This window comes from Hylaeus volcanicus, chromosome 4 (assembly GCF_026283585.1).
Source record: "Hylaeus volcanicus isolate JK05 chromosome 4, UHH_iyHylVolc1.0_haploid, whole genome shotgun sequence".
Lineage (NCBI taxonomy): Eukaryota > Metazoa > Arthropoda > Insecta > Hymenoptera > Colletidae > Hylaeus > Hylaeus volcanicus.
Window position 1 is genome coordinate 23628388 of NC_071979.1, and position 21463 is coordinate 23649850.

General features: G+C 44.0%; 3 protein-coding genes across 3 annotated transcripts; all 3 read right to left on the reverse strand.

The window, feature by feature from the left end:
• Positions 1 to 8493: 8493 nt before the first annotated feature.
• LOC128874807 (uncharacterized) lies at positions 8494 to 11582 on the reverse strand. The gene is made up of 2 exons (XM_054119882.1): positions 11571 to 11582; positions 8494 to 9957 (listed from the first exon to the last, which is right to left on the reverse strand). The coding sequence occupies exons 1-2, from the start codon at positions 11580 to 11582 to the stop codon at positions 8680 to 8682; spliced, it is 1290 nt and encodes a 429-aa protein (XP_053975857.1). The 3' UTR covers positions 8494 to 8679.
• Positions 11583 to 17150: 5568 nt separating this feature from the next.
• On the reverse strand, positions 17151 to 18973 carry LOC128874785 (serine protease HTRA2, mitochondrial). Its single transcript, XM_054119847.1, has 7 exons — positions 18559 to 18973; positions 18344 to 18467; positions 18195 to 18281; positions 17933 to 18127; positions 17710 to 17860; positions 17483 to 17651; positions 17151 to 17410 (listed from the first exon to the last, which is right to left on the reverse strand). The coding sequence occupies exons 1-7, from the start codon at positions 18948 to 18950 to the stop codon at positions 17248 to 17250; spliced, it is 1281 nt and encodes a 426-aa protein (XP_053975822.1). The 5' UTR covers positions 18951 to 18973; the 3' UTR covers positions 17151 to 17247.
• A 281-nt stretch (positions 18974 to 19254) lies between these two features.
• On the reverse strand, positions 19255 to 21340 carry LOC128874782 (rRNA N6-adenosine-methyltransferase ZCCHC4). The gene is made up of 4 exons (XM_054119845.1): positions 21068 to 21340; positions 20439 to 20983; positions 19664 to 20363; positions 19255 to 19597 (listed from the first exon to the last, which is right to left on the reverse strand). The coding sequence occupies exons 1-4, from the start codon at positions 21114 to 21116 to the stop codon at positions 19323 to 19325; spliced, it is 1569 nt and encodes a 522-aa protein (XP_053975820.1). The 5' UTR covers positions 21117 to 21340; the 3' UTR covers positions 19255 to 19322.
• Positions 21341 to 21463: the final 123 nt, after the last annotated feature.

The following is a 21463-nucleotide window of genomic DNA, read 5'->3' on the forward strand; positions in this document are numbered from 1 at the left end:
AATAGGTGACTACGGACGGTATCGATGTAGACGTGGTATTTGTAAATAAGTCGTGTCATGCTTCTACTAGAGTATCGGTATACGTTTGATACTTGCATGAGAGTATCGAGGAGTATGCGACGGTATGAGAGGATCGGGCAAAGGTAATCCGATACTGTCGCTGAAATGTCGATTGATACTTCTACAGAAGCGTTAATTTAATAGACATTCGATACTCGCGCAAGGAAGAACGTAGACTTTGTTACAGAGTTAAACCTTTCCCTCTACCGTGACTCTAGCTTGAACCGCGCAGAAGGCGCGAGGATGCAAAATCGGCGAACAGGTTGTCGGTTGTTTCTCCTACGCAGCAATAATTTTATGGTTTTCCGGCTTCGTTCGACACCAATTCCGTGCAGCTTTGCAAAGGCTGGTTTCATAGCCGCATAAACAAAGTCTTGGCGCGAGACCAGACTCCGCAATTAGCGAACTTTATTTCGATTCAATTATTTTAAAAAATAAATTGATACGTCGTGCGCTAAGCCTGAAGTTGCTTAGTACGAGCACAAATTTGATCGCGTTTGTTTATTGCAGCTTCGTCCGAGAGTCTTCTTTTGATCCCAAACTTTGCCTAAGAATATATTCACGTATATGCTACAACATAAATGTTGGTAACGATGATATCGAAGGTTTCCTCTTCCAAACTCCAACCGCAGGCTCTCGAGGACATAGTTCCGGTAACGAGGGTAGCCGTCGCGATCTCGATTGGTCGGAGTTCCCAAGTAATTGTCCTTCTGGCTATCCTAAGCGGCTTTCGGGAATTACGAGCTTCCATAGATCGCTGGAACGACTTTATTACAACGTCGGCGTGCGTGTCCCTCGTAAAACATTCCTTCGGAAATCATCTCCGAGGTGCATGCATTTTAGCGATATTTTTTCTTCGACTGTTCCCTCTCGATCCTGGATATACACCGCTCTGCGAAAGTCGTGGACCATCCCGACTTCCATGAATTCGTTCCTGAAAAATTCGGATCCCTTAAAACGAAACAATTGGAAAAATAAATTTTGGAAGACGGTGCGTCGATTGGTGGGGGACGTTATTTTTTAGAATTCGATCGAAGAAGAGGTCGAAGGTTCCTGGCTGAAACTTTTTGCAGGGCCCTGTAGAGGTTGCATCGGACGCGGTGGCGATCTGTTCGCCGAATCGGTTCGACGTGTCGTAAAAGAAAAAATGCGCAACCGCGAGAATTACGAGCAGACCTCGTAAAAGCTCGGCGTAAATAACGGGCCGTGACGTAAGGACGAGTCGTTCACCATCGCGGCGAGGTAGAAAAAAGAAAGAAACGGAACGCTGGCCGAGGGAATTGTGTTCGCCAGCCTGGGAATGGCGGTGGCGCGTGTCTTCGATGTAATTGGACGATATTATTGTCGATCCAGGAGGCAATCGGGCCGGGGCAGTTTCTGTCGGTTGCAGCGGCACGACCATTGGAGAACTGGGGTGTTAAACAACCCCTCGACCTTCTCAAAAGGTCGACAAACTTCTACACACGTCTAAGTGTTATTTATATTAGGTGAACTGGAAAATAATGTCGTTTTGTAATTTTAAATACTTGTTTGTCGTTCATCAGCTCGTTGATTTTTATCGATCCGGCGTCGACAATTTGCACACTAGATGGCAAAAGGCTATTGATAACGGGAGCGATTATACAATTATTGTTTAAATATAGAAATTTATAAAAAATTTATTTGAATTTAATGTAAAAGAAACGACATTACTTCTCCAGTCCACCTAATAGTAATACAAAAAAGGAAAAGGCACTCTAAATTTGCAGAAGAGACTCTCAAGATTGCCCGGGAATTGTTAGTCGTATTAACACTTTCGCTGCGGACGAAAATAAGTAGCTAGGGAGCTATTGCGCTGGGAGCTGCAATTACGATATCTTGTTTAATGAAAAATTTCTTACAAATGTTCTGATATGATTATTTTGAAAAACATATATTTCTGGTACCTTATTTTATATATAATACGATTGCCGAACAAAAAACATGAAAACTGAAAAATAATAAAAACAACCATATATTTCGATACGGACGCGCACATGTGCGTGATCCGCAGCGAAAGTGTTAAAAATATTTGACAGGGTGTAACGAGGTCGAAACTTGGTATCGTTAAGTAAATTATTTTTAAGTAAAAGGGACTCTGTTTACTTTTTACCGTTTAAAATGGAACGGACTGTTTACTGCGTACTGTCGGAGACGATAATATTTTATCGAGCCCTCGTCTTTGAATTGCTGGGGCATCCTGCTTCGGGATCCCCGCAGGATGGACGCATGCATGTAACATCATTCGTCGGAGGAAGCCGAAGGAGCAGCGGGTCTCCTTTTACGGAGCCACGAATATTTCTTGCGGCTCCGTTTCCCGTGTCCACTGCCGGGACATCGTCGATTTCGATTCCACGGACGTGGTTGTTGAATACAAATCGATCAGACGCTCGCTCGTTCATCCAGGTTGTCGCCTATCCGCGTCGAAGGGAGGAGGACGCCGCCACGAAAAGCCTCTGAAGAGAATACGTGGTATTTTGTTGTTTGTTGGAGTTTATAGTGGCTTAGCCGGGGAGCTACCGACTATTCGCACTCATCTTATTCCTTATTTTTTCCCCATAGGTTTTTTCCATACTTCGTATTTTTGTTAGCCAGCCCAAACTCAACCATGAAAAAGCGGAGCGGATGGCCAGGATTCGAACCCAGGTTCTCAGCGTGGTAGTCGGCTACGCACTGCTCTACTGTCCGCCCTACGTGGTATTTATGTGGGATTCTATTTTTTAGTGAGGATGAGGGGAGGTGAATAAAGTCAGTATTGAACAGAACGAAAGTATTTAATTAAAATAAGGAAGAAAAATAGTAAGGTGCTTCTCGGTTGCTAGCGATCGACTGACTGTCGTCTTCCTGCGTCTTCCCATTGTTCCCTGACGAACCGTCCGCGCCTCTTATGTTTTAATCTAAAACATTAGGACATTCACCCTCTCACACACGTTCTCACATCCTTTCCATTCACGCCGCACCCACTCTAACACCATCCTTCATTTATTTTATTTAATTCATCCTACACTCGTCCTTCATTTATTTTATTTAATTCATTTCTTTCTAAATTTATTCCAGTTGTGGCAGAGTTCCGAGTTTAGCATAATTTTAATGGGATACAAGCGTTTAAAGGATTTCCCTTTGATCGTTTAAACTTGTCGCCCACGTAAAGTCGCTAAATAGTTTTTCAGCGGTCCGCAGGCTCACTTCCGATCCGTCGTTGGCCGCGCACGCGATGATTTACGATTATTTCCAATAATACGCCATAAATTTTAACGTTCACGTCGGATCGGGACGTGTTGGGTGTAGGGGGTGTCCGTTCCCGTGCGAATTCATTCGGGCGCCTCGACCAATCGATCGTCCAGCATTGAAGGCTTTTCCACGGAAAAACTCCCGAAACCGACGCGCGGTTTTATCTAATTTACATTCTGATTTCGGTCCATTTCGTTCGTGCCACACCTCGCAGTTTGCAAAACAATAGTATAGAACGTTATTCCGTGCACCCTAGCCACGTTTAAACGAATCTAAAATACACGGACGGGAGTAACCATTAATTCCTTTCTTTGAGAATCAGCCCCAGCCTCTGAAACAGGAAAACCTGGAATCGAAGGTGGATGTAGTCGAAAATCGAGCCGAAATCTCGGGCAGCGATGAATGATACGCTAATTAGCGTGCCATGGGGGACCGAAACCGCGATAAACAGCGTGAATCCACGACCGGACCGCGTCGAACGCGATCGTGAATCACGATTGTTCCAGGAGCGTGTACTACGAGCCAGAACTAACGTCCGATCGACGATTGCAGGGGCTAACTAACGATTCCATTTGCTGATTGGCCCGACCGCTCCAGGGCGAACTTTTATCGGGCCTGCCTCCCACGAGAGGCCTAAACGCGGACGCTGACCGATAAAACCGCAAGGCTGAACATAGAGGCCTGTGCGCGGCAATCAATTAAGATCAATCGCCGCGTGGCGAGAGATCGGCTTTTTCTCTTTGACGTCTCGCGGTGGGACGAACTCCCGGGGGCTAGTTCTCGCCCCCGAGATCGCTTTGACGGGGCTTTTTCGTCGTTTTTCTCCTGTTGCACCCGATTCACGGACGAAGCGTTTCCTGGTAACCGTGGAAGATCGGTCAGAACGATTCCGTGACGGTACTCGGGCCACATGCCTGGAGCTGCTAGTCGTTCTCCAAACAATGAATGAACAGTTTATGACGCGGGTGTCTAGGTTAAGTCATGGTGAAGATTTAGCGTGAGAAATTAACTCTTTGCACTCGAGACTTGACCCTCGGTTACAACTAGGTTTTCTTTAGGTTTCATTTCTTTGGAACTCGAAGTGCCAATAAAATGATTGTCGTTGAGGCAAAGGTGATCTGATTCTCAAATCTCAAATTAGAGATCTCAATAAAAGTCAATAGAATTAGAAATCAATAAAATCTTAGCATTCGTGGCAATAGAATGTTAAGAAAGCATCTCGAGTTGCTGATAGATACCAGAAAAAAAGGCCTCGAGTGCAAAGGGTTCGTGGTTCCCTGTGCCACGCAATTGGATGAGACGTTATTCGATTAAAATTAAGTTTCTTTTTGGGGGTAACTTAATTAGAACGTGCTTGGTAGACTGGCGAGGTTCTCCCAATGAAAATGAGCTCGAGTACGACCTCCTCGAATCGCGTATAATTCTAAATATAAATGAGAATCCTTGTAGAAATTGTTACTCTTCCGCGTTAGCTTTGAAATTGTATCCCCCTAGGATCCCTCTCCAAGTGGCACGTTACGATCGCTTCCTACCGCATAATTTCCGAAACTTTTAACCAACCGTTTCCCACATTCAGCTGTCACCGATCATTTCCCATCCATGATTTTACCTAAGACGGTACCAAAGGTATTCCCGACTCGTTTGCATGGCTCGTCGAACGGGGACCCCTTATCGGAATTATTATCGTGACGTCCCGTTCGACCGAGGACAGAGAAGACTGGTGATTTTCTTCCAATAGCACCGTGTCGCGTATTCGGTGTCGTTGACCCGTTAGGAAACGTCCACGGAGCTGGAAAAATCGACAAAATTATTGCGTTTCACGGACGGCCTGCGTGACTATCCCATTCGGTCGACGGTATCTCGTTCGGTCACTTTCGGCGTATCGATGCAGGAAGAATTTCCACCGTTAACACTTCAGAGGGCACAGGCTTCGATACGCGCACCGCAAGCCTGCGATCGTTGTTTACCGTTTCATTTTTCGTAAAAGAAATAAAATATAACGATTTAAAAGTGCAGCGTAACGATACTCCAATCCTTGCAAAAATAAATATAATTCTCCTTTCACTTCGAGAAATATCAGTTAAGCTACGCGGTATAATACTAAACCTTTGCAATCGAGATGTTAGCATTCTATTGCCATGAACTCCAAGCTATCTATTGGATTGTCCGGAAAGTTCGTGCCTATTTTTAAGAAAAATTCAAATTATAATTGAATTTTGATGTATATTTATTGAATTATATATGTACCATTTTGTTCCGCAACCTTTACACATTTTATTTGTTTTCATCCATTCTGATATATATAGACCTGTACCGCCTACTAAAAATCGGCATGGACTTTCCAGACAGTCCAATAGATTTCAGAATAATTCATAATCGTTTTATTGACACTTGGAGCTCCAAAGAAATGAAACCTAAAGGAACATTAGGTATTGTAGATTTGCTGCGTGAAACCTAATCACGCCTCTCGAGTCACCTCTCGAGTGCAAAGGGCTAATAACGTAAAAATAAATACGTTAATAGAATTAATTCACAGAGGCCTACGAAGCCCGATCGATGCGCGGATCTCGAGTTTAATTAATTTCAATTAATCCCAGCCGTTCCTAGAAGGAGACGGAACGGTCCCCCGTCGCGTTTGTCACAGCTGGAACGTGGGAAATACCGTGGAACCCTTGACCTTGAACGTCGTTCCGATTGCTATTAACCGGAATATATTACGGCATTAAAGTGCCGCACACGGGGATCGCGTGTCCAATGAGACGTCGGATTAGTCGCAGGGGTTCTGGGTCTCGGACATCTGCGCCATTTCTTGCCCCGATCCGCGATGAACTCTGCGGATTGCATTCTAAACTCGCGGCTACGATGATCCTCCGATCTCCAGGACCAGCTGGAGAGGATGTACGACAACACGGAACAGGTCTTTCGCCGGCACTGTTAGGAGAGACTCCAGAGAAACCGTTGCTTTTATTGCGCCATAATTATTCAGGTGCCTCTAATTGCAGTCAAACAGCAAACTGTTTACGATAATCGCACACGAAATGACCAGTGTTCGTTCCACTAAATACGTTGTTATAGGTATTTTCAGTTTTTGGAAGTCTGCGTGTTTCTGTTTTTTATATTTTATTTGCGCTCTAGTTCGGTTATTGTAGGTTCCTCTTCATAGGAGACTCGGGCCTTTTTTACTTGACTGCGTTGATGATCGAAAACATGCATCACGCGATATCGACACTAATCTTCCAATATTCCATTGTTTCCTGCAAATGAAGAGTAATCCTAACCCAGATAAGGAGTGAAATAGATACCTACACCTCCAACCTGACTAGCAGGCCGAATAAACAGTTTCCAGTAGAAAAACAATCACCTCCTCTCGGTGAAATGTCAATTTCACGCCTTCGCCGAGAGGGCGTCCCCAAAGAAACGAGACGAGGAGGTGAAAAAAGCACGAAGAATCCGGATCACCTTCCAGCACAGTCAAGTGCACGGGCGTCCAACGCGCGGCGGGGGTCAAGGAACCCGATCCAGATGACTCGTGGGATTAGAAGCCGAGAAATATATCGCGCTATCTCTTAATACGCGTCGAAGCTCGCGGTCGGCTCGCGTAAAGCACGGCCCCGCTCTCTTTAACGCTGAACCCGTTCTCGGTTCTTCCTTCTACCGTCTGCGTGGGCGAGACGTGACAAACGATCCGTGGAACGACGACGGAACGCGTCACAGACAATCTCGCCGTGGTTTCTTCATTATCGGGACCGGCTCCGGAGCCGGCGAAACCGGAATCGGCGTAAAAACAGAAAGACGGCTCGTCGCGGTGCGTTACCGTCGATTAAGTGCGCGAATTCGATTAACGAACCGGGCCGAGGCAGCTCGAGGGACGTACGAGAGGTAGGGAAATATCGCGGCGTTTTAACGACGACTCGCTCGTATGGGAAGATATTGGAAAATGAGATCGAGAAAGGTGAACGCCAGAACGTGGCGTCGTTTTATTGGGGATGCCATTCGTTTGATCCCCGCGAATTTGATTTTTACTGAACACGTCTGTGTCTTATTTTTATGTCTATAAAAACGAGGCAAGTAAATTTCATCCAACACATCGATTAACATTCCGAACGTTCATCGTATCGACACGATTGGAGGCCAATGATTAAATATCCATGTACTAATTTAAAACTACGTACAGTTAAACGGCACGAAAGACGACTTACTAAAGATCGATAAATCACGGAGGAATCTGCGTATCGCGTCGTGGAGCTTACCTTCTCGAATTTAATTTCGGATCAGTGTTCCATCTCCCACCATTTCCCAGGAACAAGTAAAAACAATTAACACCGTGGTCATCAATTTCCTACCATCCATTACGAGTACATCATCAATATTAATCTGTCGGTGGTTCGATGCGATGCAGAAATCGACGGTCAATTGAACGGGTGATTGCGAGAACAGCTTGTCGCCGAGGTAGGCGAAACCGGTGATTAAAATTCTCATTAACAAGGAGCGCGGCATTGAGAAGGTTACCGTGTGTTTCCTCCAGCGTTATTTTTAGCGACGCGGATCGAGCTTGGCGCGAACAGTGTTGAAACAAGGAGGTAGCCTTTCAAACACCGTGGATCGATCGTTCGATCGCTGTAATCGATCCCGAGGACGCAACAGGGTCTGTCGAGTATTTAAATCCCGATACAGGATTCGTATCAATAAAGGATCTGTGGGATACCGAGCGAAAATATAAAATAACGCTTGTCGAGATAAAAAGCGCAACCTACCCCTGTTTACGAGGGAATTTGGCTGCCTTGCGATTTTCACTCGAAACTCGAATTTAATTTATTATTAATCGAACTCGTCAAGTTCCCTGCCTCTTTCTGTACACATAAAATGACGCGCAATTACGTCAACGTCAACCAAGAATAAATTACAAAGTTCGTACGGCGACCAAAGATTTAAAAATACCACGAAGTTACAGCGAGAAACAACCAGTAATTAATCAAAAATCGCGTCTGCGATGGATCAATGGATGGGTAGGAGAAGTGCACCAACGTCAGGACGTACCACACACAAATCGTTTTTATTGTCGAGTGAATTATGAACGATAATTTAAATACAAGCCCGTCAAGTGATATCGGATGCAAAAATGAAAAGGCGATGAAGTACAAGGAACGATGGCTTAGAATGGAGGCGAGCTATCGACCAGACGAATCGAGCATCGGTCGACACTCTCGCCAGTGCATGCGATCCTAGCGAAGGACCTTCCTCGAAGACCCTGGATCGGTCAAAGGTCGCAGACGTCTCATCCGTGCTACCCATCTCGCTGGCCGTGTCGTTTCCGAAAAGAATATGTCCGTTTCGATGCATTCCTGTCCTCCCAGCGGGGTGTCGTTCGTCTTAATGAAGATAGAGAGGGTAATGAACCAGCGGCTGCAGATGACCGATTGGCGCGGCTTTGAGCAGCAGCGTAGGCTCGATCTTGACGTTCGAATCCCCGTGGATCTGGCTGACGCCGTAGCTGATGATCGAAGCGGTCGAGGTGGCGGTCCCTAGGCTGGCTGGAACGGCCTCCTTGATGACTGGTACCACTGGAACAGCCTCCTTGGCGACCACAGGTGTAAGAAGAGTCTTCTTCTCGACCGCGACGGGGACAGCTTCCTTGGCGAGCACGCTGGGAATAGCCAGGGCTTCCTGGAGGATCTTCGTAGGGTGAGTTTGGCTGATACCGTGGCTACTGATCGAGGTGGTCACCGATGTGCTGCCCAGGGATGCGGTTGGCAACAGAGCTTCCTTGGCGATGACGTTCGAAAGAATCGGGACGGACTCTTTGGAGAGGATTGGAACGAGAGAAATGGACGGTCCAGGTGACTGGACGACTGCCACCGGCTCGGAATCGATTTTCACCGCGTCCTTGAGCTTCAAGCCCTCTATACCTAGCTGTTTGTGCAGCTCGATGCGATTTTCGTGATAGGAGGGTAGAGGTGTCAGCAGGGGAAGAACGGAAGGACTCCTCAGGACGTTCTGGACCGCCAGCTCGCCTACTGGGAGCTGGACACGGGCGTTCTTGTGGATTTGGACCTGGCTTTGTCGAGAGGCGGCTAGAGGAATCCCGGCGGCTAGGAGCTCTGTCTCGTACTCGGGTCCGCGGTTGACGAGCTCCACCTGGCTCTGATGGGTCGTCGCTATCGATGGCAGAGACTCGATCACGGGCGCGTCTGGCTTCTCGTAGATCGTTCGCACACCTGAAGCACTCCCTTCGTTCTTCTGAGCCTGGCTCACCTGGGCTGGGATCTCGGTAGCGTTCTCCGCGCTGCGTTTCGTGCGGCTGGGCGCCGAGTCGGTGCTTCTGGCGAGGATGACGTGACTCTCCAGGTTCAGATTGCCATCGGTGGGCAGATCGGTCGCGGCCACGCGGAAGCCTTGCTCGTCCGCAACGTAGAAGACGGATTGGAGGATCCCGTTGGCGTCCACGTAGCTGTAAGAGCCGCGTGTGACCCCATCGGCGTCTTTGATCTCTTCCTTGGCCGAGGGGCCACCGGCGTAACTGTAAGCGTGCTCTCCTGTCCTCGTGTTCTGGTACTGGTGGTAAACCGGAAACGGGCTCGCTAGGTACGCGTACGGCAGCAGCTTCAGCTGCGCGCCTGAGACCAGGCTCAGCGTCACGATCAATGAAATCTGGAAATGGAAACGTTGGAACGAATATAACGATCGATCATGATAGGAGAACGATCTTTGGTGGTTCTTATGATTCGGTATTCCTTCGTCTACCAATATGGCGGCTTTGAAGCGCGCTTTGGTCGCTCACAAGTGACTCGGGAATTTTAGTCGAAAATCTTAACTATACCAGTCAGTCCGCCGCAATTGTGATTCTTTTTAGTATTAGGTAGACTGTGGAAAGTAACGTCGTTTCTTTTACACTAAATTCGAACAAATTTTTCATAAATTTCTATTTTTAAGCAATCATGTAATCGCCCTCGTTATCAACAGCCACCTAGTTGAGTGATAAACTGTAAAATAAAATTAAGTAAATAAAATTGCAAAAACGACATTACTTTCCAATCTACCTAATACATCCCTACTGAACCTAAAGCGATCCCAGAGACCTCGTTCCCAATAATATCATCGTCGAATCACGCACGGGATCTCAGGGTGCTCTCAAGATTCACTCTAGCCCTCGAGGAGGTCACTAGCCGTGGGATCGTACGAATTTTACTCCCGTCGTCGATGTGTTCTCTTCTCGTCGCGTAAGAGAGGATAAGTTTATACTTGCATGAGCCCGGAGATCCAGCTCTCTTTACGGTCCAATAAGAGACGAACGAGCGGGTTACAGCGAGATGGGAGGGGAGGGGAGGAGGAGGGGGGGAAGACACGCAGAAAAGGGAGCACGCGAAAAGAAATAGGCCCCGGGGACCTCGATTTCTCGGCATTGATTTCGATGTTCATTTGAATTTCAACGACGCCACTCTTCGAATCCGATTATCAGGTGACTCGTCGAAAACACCATCGAGGGGGGCACGATGTCAGAAAAGGAGGGTTTTGTTCGAAAGAAATTTCATCGAGACGCTGCGATTCAATGCGAGTCTTCAGTGAACATGGATGCGGTTGTTTAAGGTTCGTTAGGTGGATGTAGGTTCTGGATAAAATTCTCTTAGTATTTGTTTAAACAAAATTTTAAACCACGTGTTCTACTAGCTTCAAAAATTAATCGTCAATCTTTGAATTATTAGGTAGACTGGAAAGTAATGTCGTTTCTTTTACACTAAATTCAAACAAATTTTTGATAAATTTCTATTTTTAATTAATTACGTAATCACCCTCGTTATCAACAGCCTCCTGCCATCCAGTGTGCAAATTTTCAACGCTGGTTCGATAAAAATCAATGACCCTGACGAGTGATAGACAAGTATTTAAAATTGCAAGAACGACATTACTTTCCAGTCCACCTAATGTTTGATCCTGCGTGTACTAACATAAAGATGGACACCCTTTTCAGTAATACTGACAGCTCGCTGTGACCGTGACTCGAATAAGAGACTGAATTTGATCTAAAACGAAGTAATCCCAATAAACTAAAATAGAAAACGCCCTCTTACGACCAACGAAATTATCCTACCTGGGATTTCAGAGCCTTGCTCGATATTTCCCTTTCGTCCGACTGTATCGGCAAAATTTTACCTAATCAAAAAAAGTACTCGAAAGTAGGCTGTAGTTGTTTTCGAAATGTCGAGGCTATCCTAGTTGGAATTTTAGAAGGCATGTCGCGAATAGAGGATGATAGTTGCACTTACCAGTGCCTGCATCGTGCGATAGGTGTATTCCTGGGAGAACCTCCTTGCTCAGCGAAGGACTGTTCGGCCTGTGCACCTTGCTTCCCATCTGGTTTTGACTTATATACATGGCGGAGGGGACGAGTCGGTTGGATCGTGTCTTCGAACCAGGAACCGGAGGAACCGTCGAAGGACAGGCGGATCCGTTCACCGAATACTGCTGGACGGGATCCCTCGATCCAGGATCCGGATCCACGCGAGCAATCGTATTTGCCACGCCCTCCTCCGAACGCTCGCCTCTTCTTGGATACTTTTATTCGGCCGGTTTTTCTCGATCACGGTCGTGGTCTCGGCCGCTCGGCTAGATCCGCGTGTTCTGGAACGGGACAACCGAGCGATCGGCAGAAAATAGAGCGGCGGACGTCGCTTGGAAACGCTCGAGGCGGCCAGTAAATATAGGAACGTTATTTTCGTTTTCTTCGAAGAGAATGATAAACTCGTTTTAAAGGTTTCGGTCCGTACGTTGAACGCGACGCAGCCTGACCTAACTCAATATTTTTCGGATCAACGCTCTCGCGCGGTGAGTCGTACTTTAATACGGGCTATTCTTAGTCGTGTATATTTATATTTTCTCCAATTCTGATTCAAAGTTAACTCCTACGAGTAGCCCACCTTTTTTTATTTTTATACTTCAGAGAAGACCTGTGTTGAAATTCGAGCGTATAAGATGCGATTGTATCCGCAGCGCCAATGAGCGAAAGGGCGTCTTTTCGTTACGTCTTACGGCTAGCGCGTGGCACATGGAACGTGTTCCATATATGTTCCCAAAAATGTATTATAATAACTGACATGTATAATAATCTCTATTCTGTGTTTCTAATATAACAACTAGTTTCGTGTAAAGTTACATATTCGTAAATAAAAATAACCAACAACGTGGAATAACATTAAGAAGAGAAATATCGTTTTAATTTTGAAACGTGTGCACCGAGAGCAAGGGACGCGAGAACGATATCGAAGTTAATGGGGAATCGTGTCGAGTACCTTTGGGTGCTTCAAGATCATTCGAAAGTCGTGCATGCCATACGCGGCTCGATTCTTTTCTTCGTCGTGTACAATACCGCGGCGATAAAAATGTGTCGTTGCTGTAAAGAGGAATGCCGACGACATTGAAAACTCGAAGAAAGAATAACCTTGAGAAAATCGACGGTAACGGGGGTGTTCCGGTGGTCCGGATAAACAAATCACCCTATATACGCATAGGTACCAGCTTATAAAACAGGGGATAAGGCATAATAAAATGCAACTAAAATAATAAACTCATAAGAGCTATTGGATATGCAGTTAAATATAATTAAGTATCCACCGGGTCAATTGCAATAAATTAATGACTGAAACGACCAGGATCGAATTTTCTTGTCTATAAATATCAGACATAAAAGTCATCTTCTAGCGTCCATTTTCTAGACAACCCCAGGGAGGTTGGTAAAAAGGGGAAGGTTATTTTAGTTTCGTCCGAAGAACCAAGCAATTCCGACGCATTTATATCGCCGTAATCGCCAACCCTTCGACTTCGGAGCCAAGGCTTCCGACGCGCGGCTGCCACGTGACAAAAACTTCTCCGCGTCGATGAGTACGGCGCGAAAAATTTACAGCCTCGTCAAAGAAAGAGCCTACGGAAGCCTACGGAACAATCGAGGCATCCCGAGGCACGGCCAGCCCGGTGAGTTTCTCGGGTGGAATCGCGGCACGATCGGTCGGCGTGTAAATTTCTCGTACCGGCCCATAACTACCATGATCCAGTGCGCGCGGGTCCCGCGTGTAATTGCCGCTTTGAAATTATTAGCGTCATTAACGCCGTCGCACGGCTGCTTTATTCGCGTCGGATCGCTGCACGATGATCAATGCGACGGCAAACTGGGCCCAGCAACAGACCGTATCGCTCGCGCACTGGGCCCAGAATTCATTCCTAGGCCTGGGAAAAATAATTGACTCGTTTCAAAGAGAAACACGCGGCTCTACCAATGACACGCGATTGTTTCGATATTGTTCTAGCTTGAATTGTCACGGTGGAAAACGAACGATTAGAAAATCAGTTCGATTGTAACTTTGTAAGAAGATATTCAACGATTCCTATCATCAGCGATTCCTATCATCAGCGATTCCTATTATCTTTGTCCGAGTGAATTCCGCTACACTGTGCCGCGAGTTTCTTTGAAGGATCGATAGATCCCTGATACAATGTGAATCGTGATTGCGTTTCGCGGTCCGTGGCTGGCCTCCGCAGCGGCAACAATTCTGCTTGGCCTTGATCGAGGGCCGTGCGAAAGCATCGGCGGCTCTTGTAGAAGCGAAATTGTTCGCCTGCCGCCAGCCTTTTTCCCGCCTTTTTCTCCTCTACCGCAGACATTCAGGAATCCTCCCTTGCCGCAATAAAACCGCCCGACATTCGTCCTTGACGTCCTTGATCCTCGCGCTGACCCGGACAGTAGCTCCAATCCGGCCAATAATTAAACACTTTACCAGGAATATTATCGAATATTTTCATTCTTCCGGCTCTAAACATTTCAAATCAATCATTCTTCTCTCGAGGTCATTTGTTTGTATCCCAAAGGTCTGCTCCTTTTATAACTAACACAAAGACGAATTCAAGCATGCTTGATACATCAACCTTCGTATTACCTCGAATGAAAGGAACCATAACAATTTGGAAGACGATAAAAGAGTCAAAGCACAAAAAATAATTCATGAAGCAATGCGTCAACCTGAAAAAAAATAAAAATGATTCTTTTAAAGGAAAACAGAGTGGACGTTCCAGCAACGATAAAAGTTGCCCGACGCTCGCGTATATCAAAAGGAACATAGAAGTTGAAATGTTGACAACCTTTTCCCTTTTAGTCCGCGACTTTTAGTCTCTGCAAAGGACATCCCCTGTCGCGATAAAATCCTCCGACCTTCGTCCTTGACGCTGCGGCGTCGCAGTGACCCGGACGCTGGCGGGAATCTGGGCAAAAATGTTTAAACAAAAGTGATTGTCCCGCGTGTCGCTGCGAGGGGAGTCTGGTTGCAGGCTTTAATCGCGTCTCGTTTAAAGCGAGAATTATTTGTCATTGTCGAGCGTTACACGATAGGGCGGGGGGTGGGGGGGGGGGGGGGGGGAGGATGCGACAGGATTTCGCGGCGCTTGTTTGCGATGGGAAGAACTTTAGCTGGAGATGGCTGCGGAGTGACCAAGCTTGATTGTCTTATGCAGGGTTTCCACGTGCAAAGATTACTGACGCCAGGAGTACGCCTGAAATTATGCGCAGGAATATGCAGATAAAAAGCTGCTCGAATATAGTAATCTCTACTTCTACTTTTGATTCTACGAATGCAGTTCTGTGGTTCTATGGTTCTGTGGTTCGATACATTGTCGCAGAGAGCAATGATATCAACGAAAAATACGTATATTTTCTGTGTTTTCTATATTAATTTCATTTGAATTGTATTTTTCCCCAGTACCGAACAAAATGATAGATTCTTCTATGGATTATCCAACGATTTAGTGTTCGAATTTACTTTCGATTGAATTAATATTAGCGATAGAAGGCGGTCCTTCCGAGCCAGACGAGTGGCGCCAGCAATCTTCGTTCGTAGAAAACCTGTGCATTAAAGTCTCAAGCTCTTTGTGTTATATCGAAGGGACAAACGCGTGGTCTCGGAACGAGAATGGCTTGCGCCATCGAGGGTGTCGCTTTACGCGCCGCTCTGTGTGGCTTGAGCACCTCGCTGCATTCCTTACAATCCGGTATACGAATTTTCCATGAGACAAGGATGTTTTCGCATTGGTGCACCTTACATGGTTTGCATCTAAATCCTTCCAAATCCTCCGTGCTGGCTGTCGACTCTCTCCTTCGGATCTTATCTTCTTTTAGTAGCAGTTCTGAAACACGACGATATCCAGAACGTTCTGTTTTATTAGAATCTGAAATTCTTCGTACGCATTTTTCAACTCCACAGCTTTAACTCGCGACTTAAGCGAACTCGAGGAGTTGGTGACTTCGCTAGTCGTGTTTGCCGTATTCAAAAGCCTCGATGTTCGTGGCACGTCTACGCCACGAACGCGATCCTACTTCTATTGCCTTTCTGGCGGATCTATTAAAAGACAAGCCACGTCCTCTTCCACCGGTTCGATCGCGTCCTTTAAGGAGATTCCTCGCTCCTGGTCATCGGCCGTTGGAAAGTCGACATGTGAGTACGTGTAGGCGAACGAGCAATCCTGGGCTATCTCGTTCGTGCGTTCGTACGTTTGTAGATACCAGAGTCCGATCACCTTGATGCCCATTTGTTCTCCAGCTACCGAGAATCGCTAGACACGCTCGTTGGAAGTGGCAGAGCTCGCTCGTAGGCGAGGATACGCGCAAAAGCCTGGATAATCAGGAAATTTGCCCCCATCCGCGCCGGGCACCGACGACAAGAATATCCAGATGAAAAGAATACGGTGGATCGATAATAGCGGAGCTGAAAAAGATATTACTCTACACCTGAAATTAATAAAAAAAAAAGGAAATCGCTACAAAAGAGGTGTCAAGGAGAAGCTTTGTTTTTCTAAATTCTCCTGATATAACCCAAGGATACTGAAGGTCGTCAAAGGTCACGGAGGTTATCCATCCTTGTATAACGCTTACGCAATGTGCGCGATAGAGGATGAAGATCTAGATCACGAAAAATGAGGTCTAACTAGTAAAACCTGATTTCTGTGCAACACAGCAGTTGCCTCAAACCATGCTCGAGCGATAACTATTCATAGCGGAAGAGGCATCGTTGGCATCACTCGGTCACGGTTTATTGCGTCCATAATGAAAGCCGTCAGCCTTTACCCTTATCGGTGCACCGAGAGTTAATTGCGATTTATCGTTGACGCGCGTGCAAACTCGCGGATACTGTTGGCGTGGTCTGTTTCAAGAACCCGATTCGTATCGTCCAGTTGACACGTTTCGCGGATGTCGAGGTGGAATAACGTGCGACGTTCTGGGGTTCGACTGATAAAAAGCTATCTAAATAGACCAAATGCATGAATCACGAATACTTTCTTACTCGAGTGACGCTATTACAATAGTCGACTACTCAAAGTTTATTCGCGGTGCTCGAATACGAATACCTGTAAAGTATACGACAAGTCTGACCTTTAATTGGAACTCGTGCCTGTTAGGATTCCAGCGCAAGATGCACGCGTTCGAGCACGGTAAAATCGTTTTGGAAAAATGCTCAGACCACGCCCACGCGCACCGAGATCCGGTCACATATTTGCGGAGGTCGCCTTATGTCGTAAACATAAACATAATGCAGCCGAGCCGGTGGACCACACCCGACGTACACATGCACGCACACGCGTGCCCCGTTCCCTATCGCGACAAGGGCCCCTCGTATCCGAGCGACGTGACATCGCTCTTCGCGGCGACCTGTAAAACCAGAATAAGGAGGAAGATAAAGGGAACAATCGGGCCTTCGATAAATTCGCCGATCGAAATAAATCCTTGCCGCGTATCGTGTCAGCTCCCTATTAAAAAATCGTCTGCGCGAAAGGAATTATTTATCGTTCACGCAAATAATGTACATGGGGACATGGAAACTTGGTGTGCTTTATTTTCAAAGAGTTTGGAAGATTAATAATAAGCTATAAATAATTTTGAATCCCTACGCGAAGTTGTGTTGGATTTTAAGTATCCTCTAGTTCGACTTTTAATTGCAGCACTTGCATTTTTCTAACGACGGTCATCGATAAAACTTTCGAGGTTTCTATCGCTTTGTAGATGTTGAAAGCGTTCATCACCGGCTCGCCATTCACGCTGGTTATTATGTCACCGAGCTGCAGACCACCTCTGAAATATTTTGATAATGTGCACTAGTTGTTTATATGGTAGCAATAGGGGATTTCTTGTCTGGGAACGTACAGGTGAGCTGGTGATCCGACGATTACTTTGCAGATAAGAACTCCGTTTCTGATGTTCTGCGGAATACCTTCGAGTTTCTGTTGCAGCTCGGAGAGAAGAATGGGCGTTAGAGAAAGCATGGTAACTCCCAAATATCGGTTCTTAGGAATGTCCAATGCAGCTTGCGCGCCTAATATAACATTGTTTTAGGTTGACATCAAAGATGGTATATCTTCTTAATACGTTACCTTTGCCCTTTCTGCGCATTTCTGCTTTCTTAAGGAACTCTTTAGCGTGATCTATAGGTATCGCGAAACAAATACCAGCTGTTACTTTCATTGCGTTTATACCAATAGCTTCTCCGTTTAAATTAACCAGTGGACCACCTGAATTTCCAAACTAAGGAGTAACAGTGCTCAATAGAAATGAGTACAATTTAATGTGTCGTGTTTAATGAATAAAAATACTAACTGTAATCGCAGCATCCGTTTGGATGTATCCCATCTGATTATTATAAAGACCGAGTTCCTCACTTTGACGATTCACGCTGCTTATAATGCCGCTCGTTATCGTATTGCTTAAAGCTAGTGGGGATCCAATAGCAATTACAAACTCTCCTGGCCTAAGATTTGCAGAACTACCAAGCTTCATTACTGGTAGATTAGTCTACAGAAAAAATGATCATGGTAGCAATCTGAAAATCAACATATTGTTGTATACAACATATATATACCTTGTTAATTCGTACAGTGGCAAGATCTCTGTGCATATCCACATCCTCCACAATACCGGTATAGGTAGTTCCATCATAAAGACGTACCTATGAAATAAATCTTATATATCATAAAGAAACACAATTATACAAATTAAAGCAGCAGGTACCTTAACAACTGTGTTTGGTTTATTAACAACAACGTGAGCGTTTGTTAATATCAAACCATCCGACTGAACAATGAAACCAGACCCATTGCTAGCAGTCACTGGCTTACCTGTAAAAAAATCAAATCTATTTTCTGATTAATAAATACTCGACACATAATCCTATTCGTAGTTATATTATTATATTTGTACTTTTTATAGACATCGTTTGTATCTACCTTTTATTGTCTTTAATTTCAATGTTGACCACAGCTGGAGCTGATAGTTCCACTACGTCAGCTATAAAGTTGTATTTATCTCTGTTATTGTTAATGTCTTCCAAATTGATCGATTTTGCATGAATCGTGGGTATAAAATTCGCTAAACTACCGAATCGGCTACAAATACTATCTTTCCATTTATACAAAGTGTAACCAAAACCAGAGAGGAAAATGGTATAGGTTAGGATGTTTTTAATGGTTTTGTTGAAAATTTTATACTTTTCTTGTTGGGTAGTAAAGTTTCTGTACCGTGAAAACCGATCTGTACACGAAAAAATTAGAATTTGTTTGTATTGAAATTGATTTTGCTTGAACACGCTATATGGGAAGCGTGACAAGGGAGCGGCCATGTTTCTAATCCAAATCGAGAATCGAAACCAGTTCTTCGGTTAAACGCTAGGTTTGAATTTTCGCGGGCAAATGCCGCGTACTTCTTCGCAAAGTTTCCAAGTTTATACAGCGAAAATTGTACAAAAATTTACAAATCTCTCTGTTCTTCTTCTTAAAGTGATTACGAATCTTGAAACTCGTATTTAGTAAGCAGATAATTTTAAACATTCGATCAGGGATTCTAAACTTTTCGGAAAGAGCTCTTTTAAAGAAACAAATAGGATATCTGGATAAGATTAATCATAAATTTTAAATTAAAATACATTGTTCGGGTTGATAAACAAATTTATTTACAAAATGAGAAGTATCATTAATTCGTAGTAGACAAATTATTATGTTTTTTGTTCTTTCACTTTTTTCTTTTTACTCGAAACTCCATTTTTTACGGCACGTACTTTTACTTTTTTCTGGTTTTTGACGGTCAAGGTTGCTTTAACATTTTTACTTTCAGGCGTGGCTGCATCTTCTACCGAATTATCTACTTTCCTTTTTTTCTTGTTACTAACTAATTCCGTGTCTTTACTAGCCTTACGTTTTTTAACCTCTTTAGTTTCTGTTACATTTGCATTATTTTCTTGATCAACATTACAGTCTCTCTGAACATGTCCTATAAATAATCAAACGAATTATGCACATTATTGTATAATACTCTCAATTCTTTCAGTATACATACCCAGTTCATTGCATTTAAAGCATCTACCATTAACTTTAGGTTTTTGTCCACACTTGTGATTCTTCATTGCACATTTTAAACAAGTCTTGCAATGTTCCCAATTGGGTTTCACGCATCTGTTGCATGCATTGCAGTGCTTGTAAGTCAAACCATTTTTAGAAGTGCAATCTTTGCATTTCTTGCAATGCTTATTCTCTTCTGATACCCACTTTTGACATTTTTTGCAATATTTGTAACCACTTGCTTTGGGAAGTTCCACTAAATGTAATGGTACATTTGTAAAAATTCTAATAGGGGATGGAAGCTTATTAGCTTTAGGTTCAGTCACAAATAAGGCATGATTGTCATAAGATACTTTGTAATCAACCATTTTCAAATCCTTCAAACCCCCAGATACACCAGGTGGATTACTTTTTTGTTTCATTATGGATTCCATAAAATATGGAAATATGAACATGATTTTCAAACAATCGTTTTCATCCTCTATATTATTCCATTTTTTATGGAGGTCAGCAATTCTCTTGATAGTCCATGACATTGGCTCTACCCGGCTACCAAATGGTGGATCGCATATTAAAAATGTATCTTTTCCTCCATTTTGTGTTAAAAAATCTTTAAACACATGCAAAGCATTTTCATCAAAAAAATGGTTGTTTAATAGATTATACCAGCAATAACTCAGTGGACCAAAAAAGTTATGCTGTAACATAAAAATAAAATTTGCTTTTTAAACTGCTTAAGGTGCAACTTTTATTTTCTAAGTTTTGGAACTTACAAATCTTCCATCAAGGTCTAATAAAAGAGAGGATATTTTATCCTCGTATTGATCTAAGATATGTTCATGTATTTTTGGTGTACCAATGCAAAGAACTTGCTTGGCACCTAGTTTGGCAAGCATGTCTGTCATCTCTTCTGTGGATTTCTTTGAAAAAAAATACTGAGCTTCTTGTCTAGAATTTTCCAGGGGTTTCAACATTTCTGTTGGATGTTTCATGTGATAGTCCGTAACACCTTCGTGTAAATCATGATTTTGATGTTTGTCTTTATCATCATGGTGCATCAGTTTGTCACAAGTTTGACAGTAACATCTTTTCTCCGGTGGCAAAGACATTATCTTATTGAAGTGAACATATAATGGTCTGTGATGATAACGAGAAGAAAACTCTTTCTTTTTTTGTTCCCATTTAGCTGCCTGTTTCTTCGTCAATGTTTCTCCTTCTTTTAAGTGAAACTTGCACAATTTTCTCTCGCGACAAGCAGCACATGTGTAGAACTTATTCAGCTTACCATTCACATATTCACCGAATAACAAAGTTGGCCCTACATAAAGATAATGTTACCACAAATGTTTGATGTACTTCTGTATAATTCGATAATATAAGAAATTTCAATGCCAAAAATTACCGTGTGGACACTGTGGATGTTTAGATGGATCAGACCAAAAGCATTCCATGTTCACCACTTACCGTAAGAAAAGTAAACCAACAATTTAGAAAAGAATAATCACGTGAAAATTTACTACGGATAAAAGAATACAAATTTATATCGATTTTATTATTTATTAGTTTAAATTCGTATAATATACATCATATAGGAAATGCATCTCTGCACTCCAAAAATTTCCATTCATATATATCTATGTGTATATATATAGCCACGTGTTAATCAAAAGCAATGAAGTTAGTCGCAATTTATAGCCGCCAGATTTGCCGCCATTTTCCTGCATGCGCAGTACACGACTGCGCATACACTAAAATTGCGCCAATATCCAATTAACGTAGCTTATTTGGAGTAAAGTTA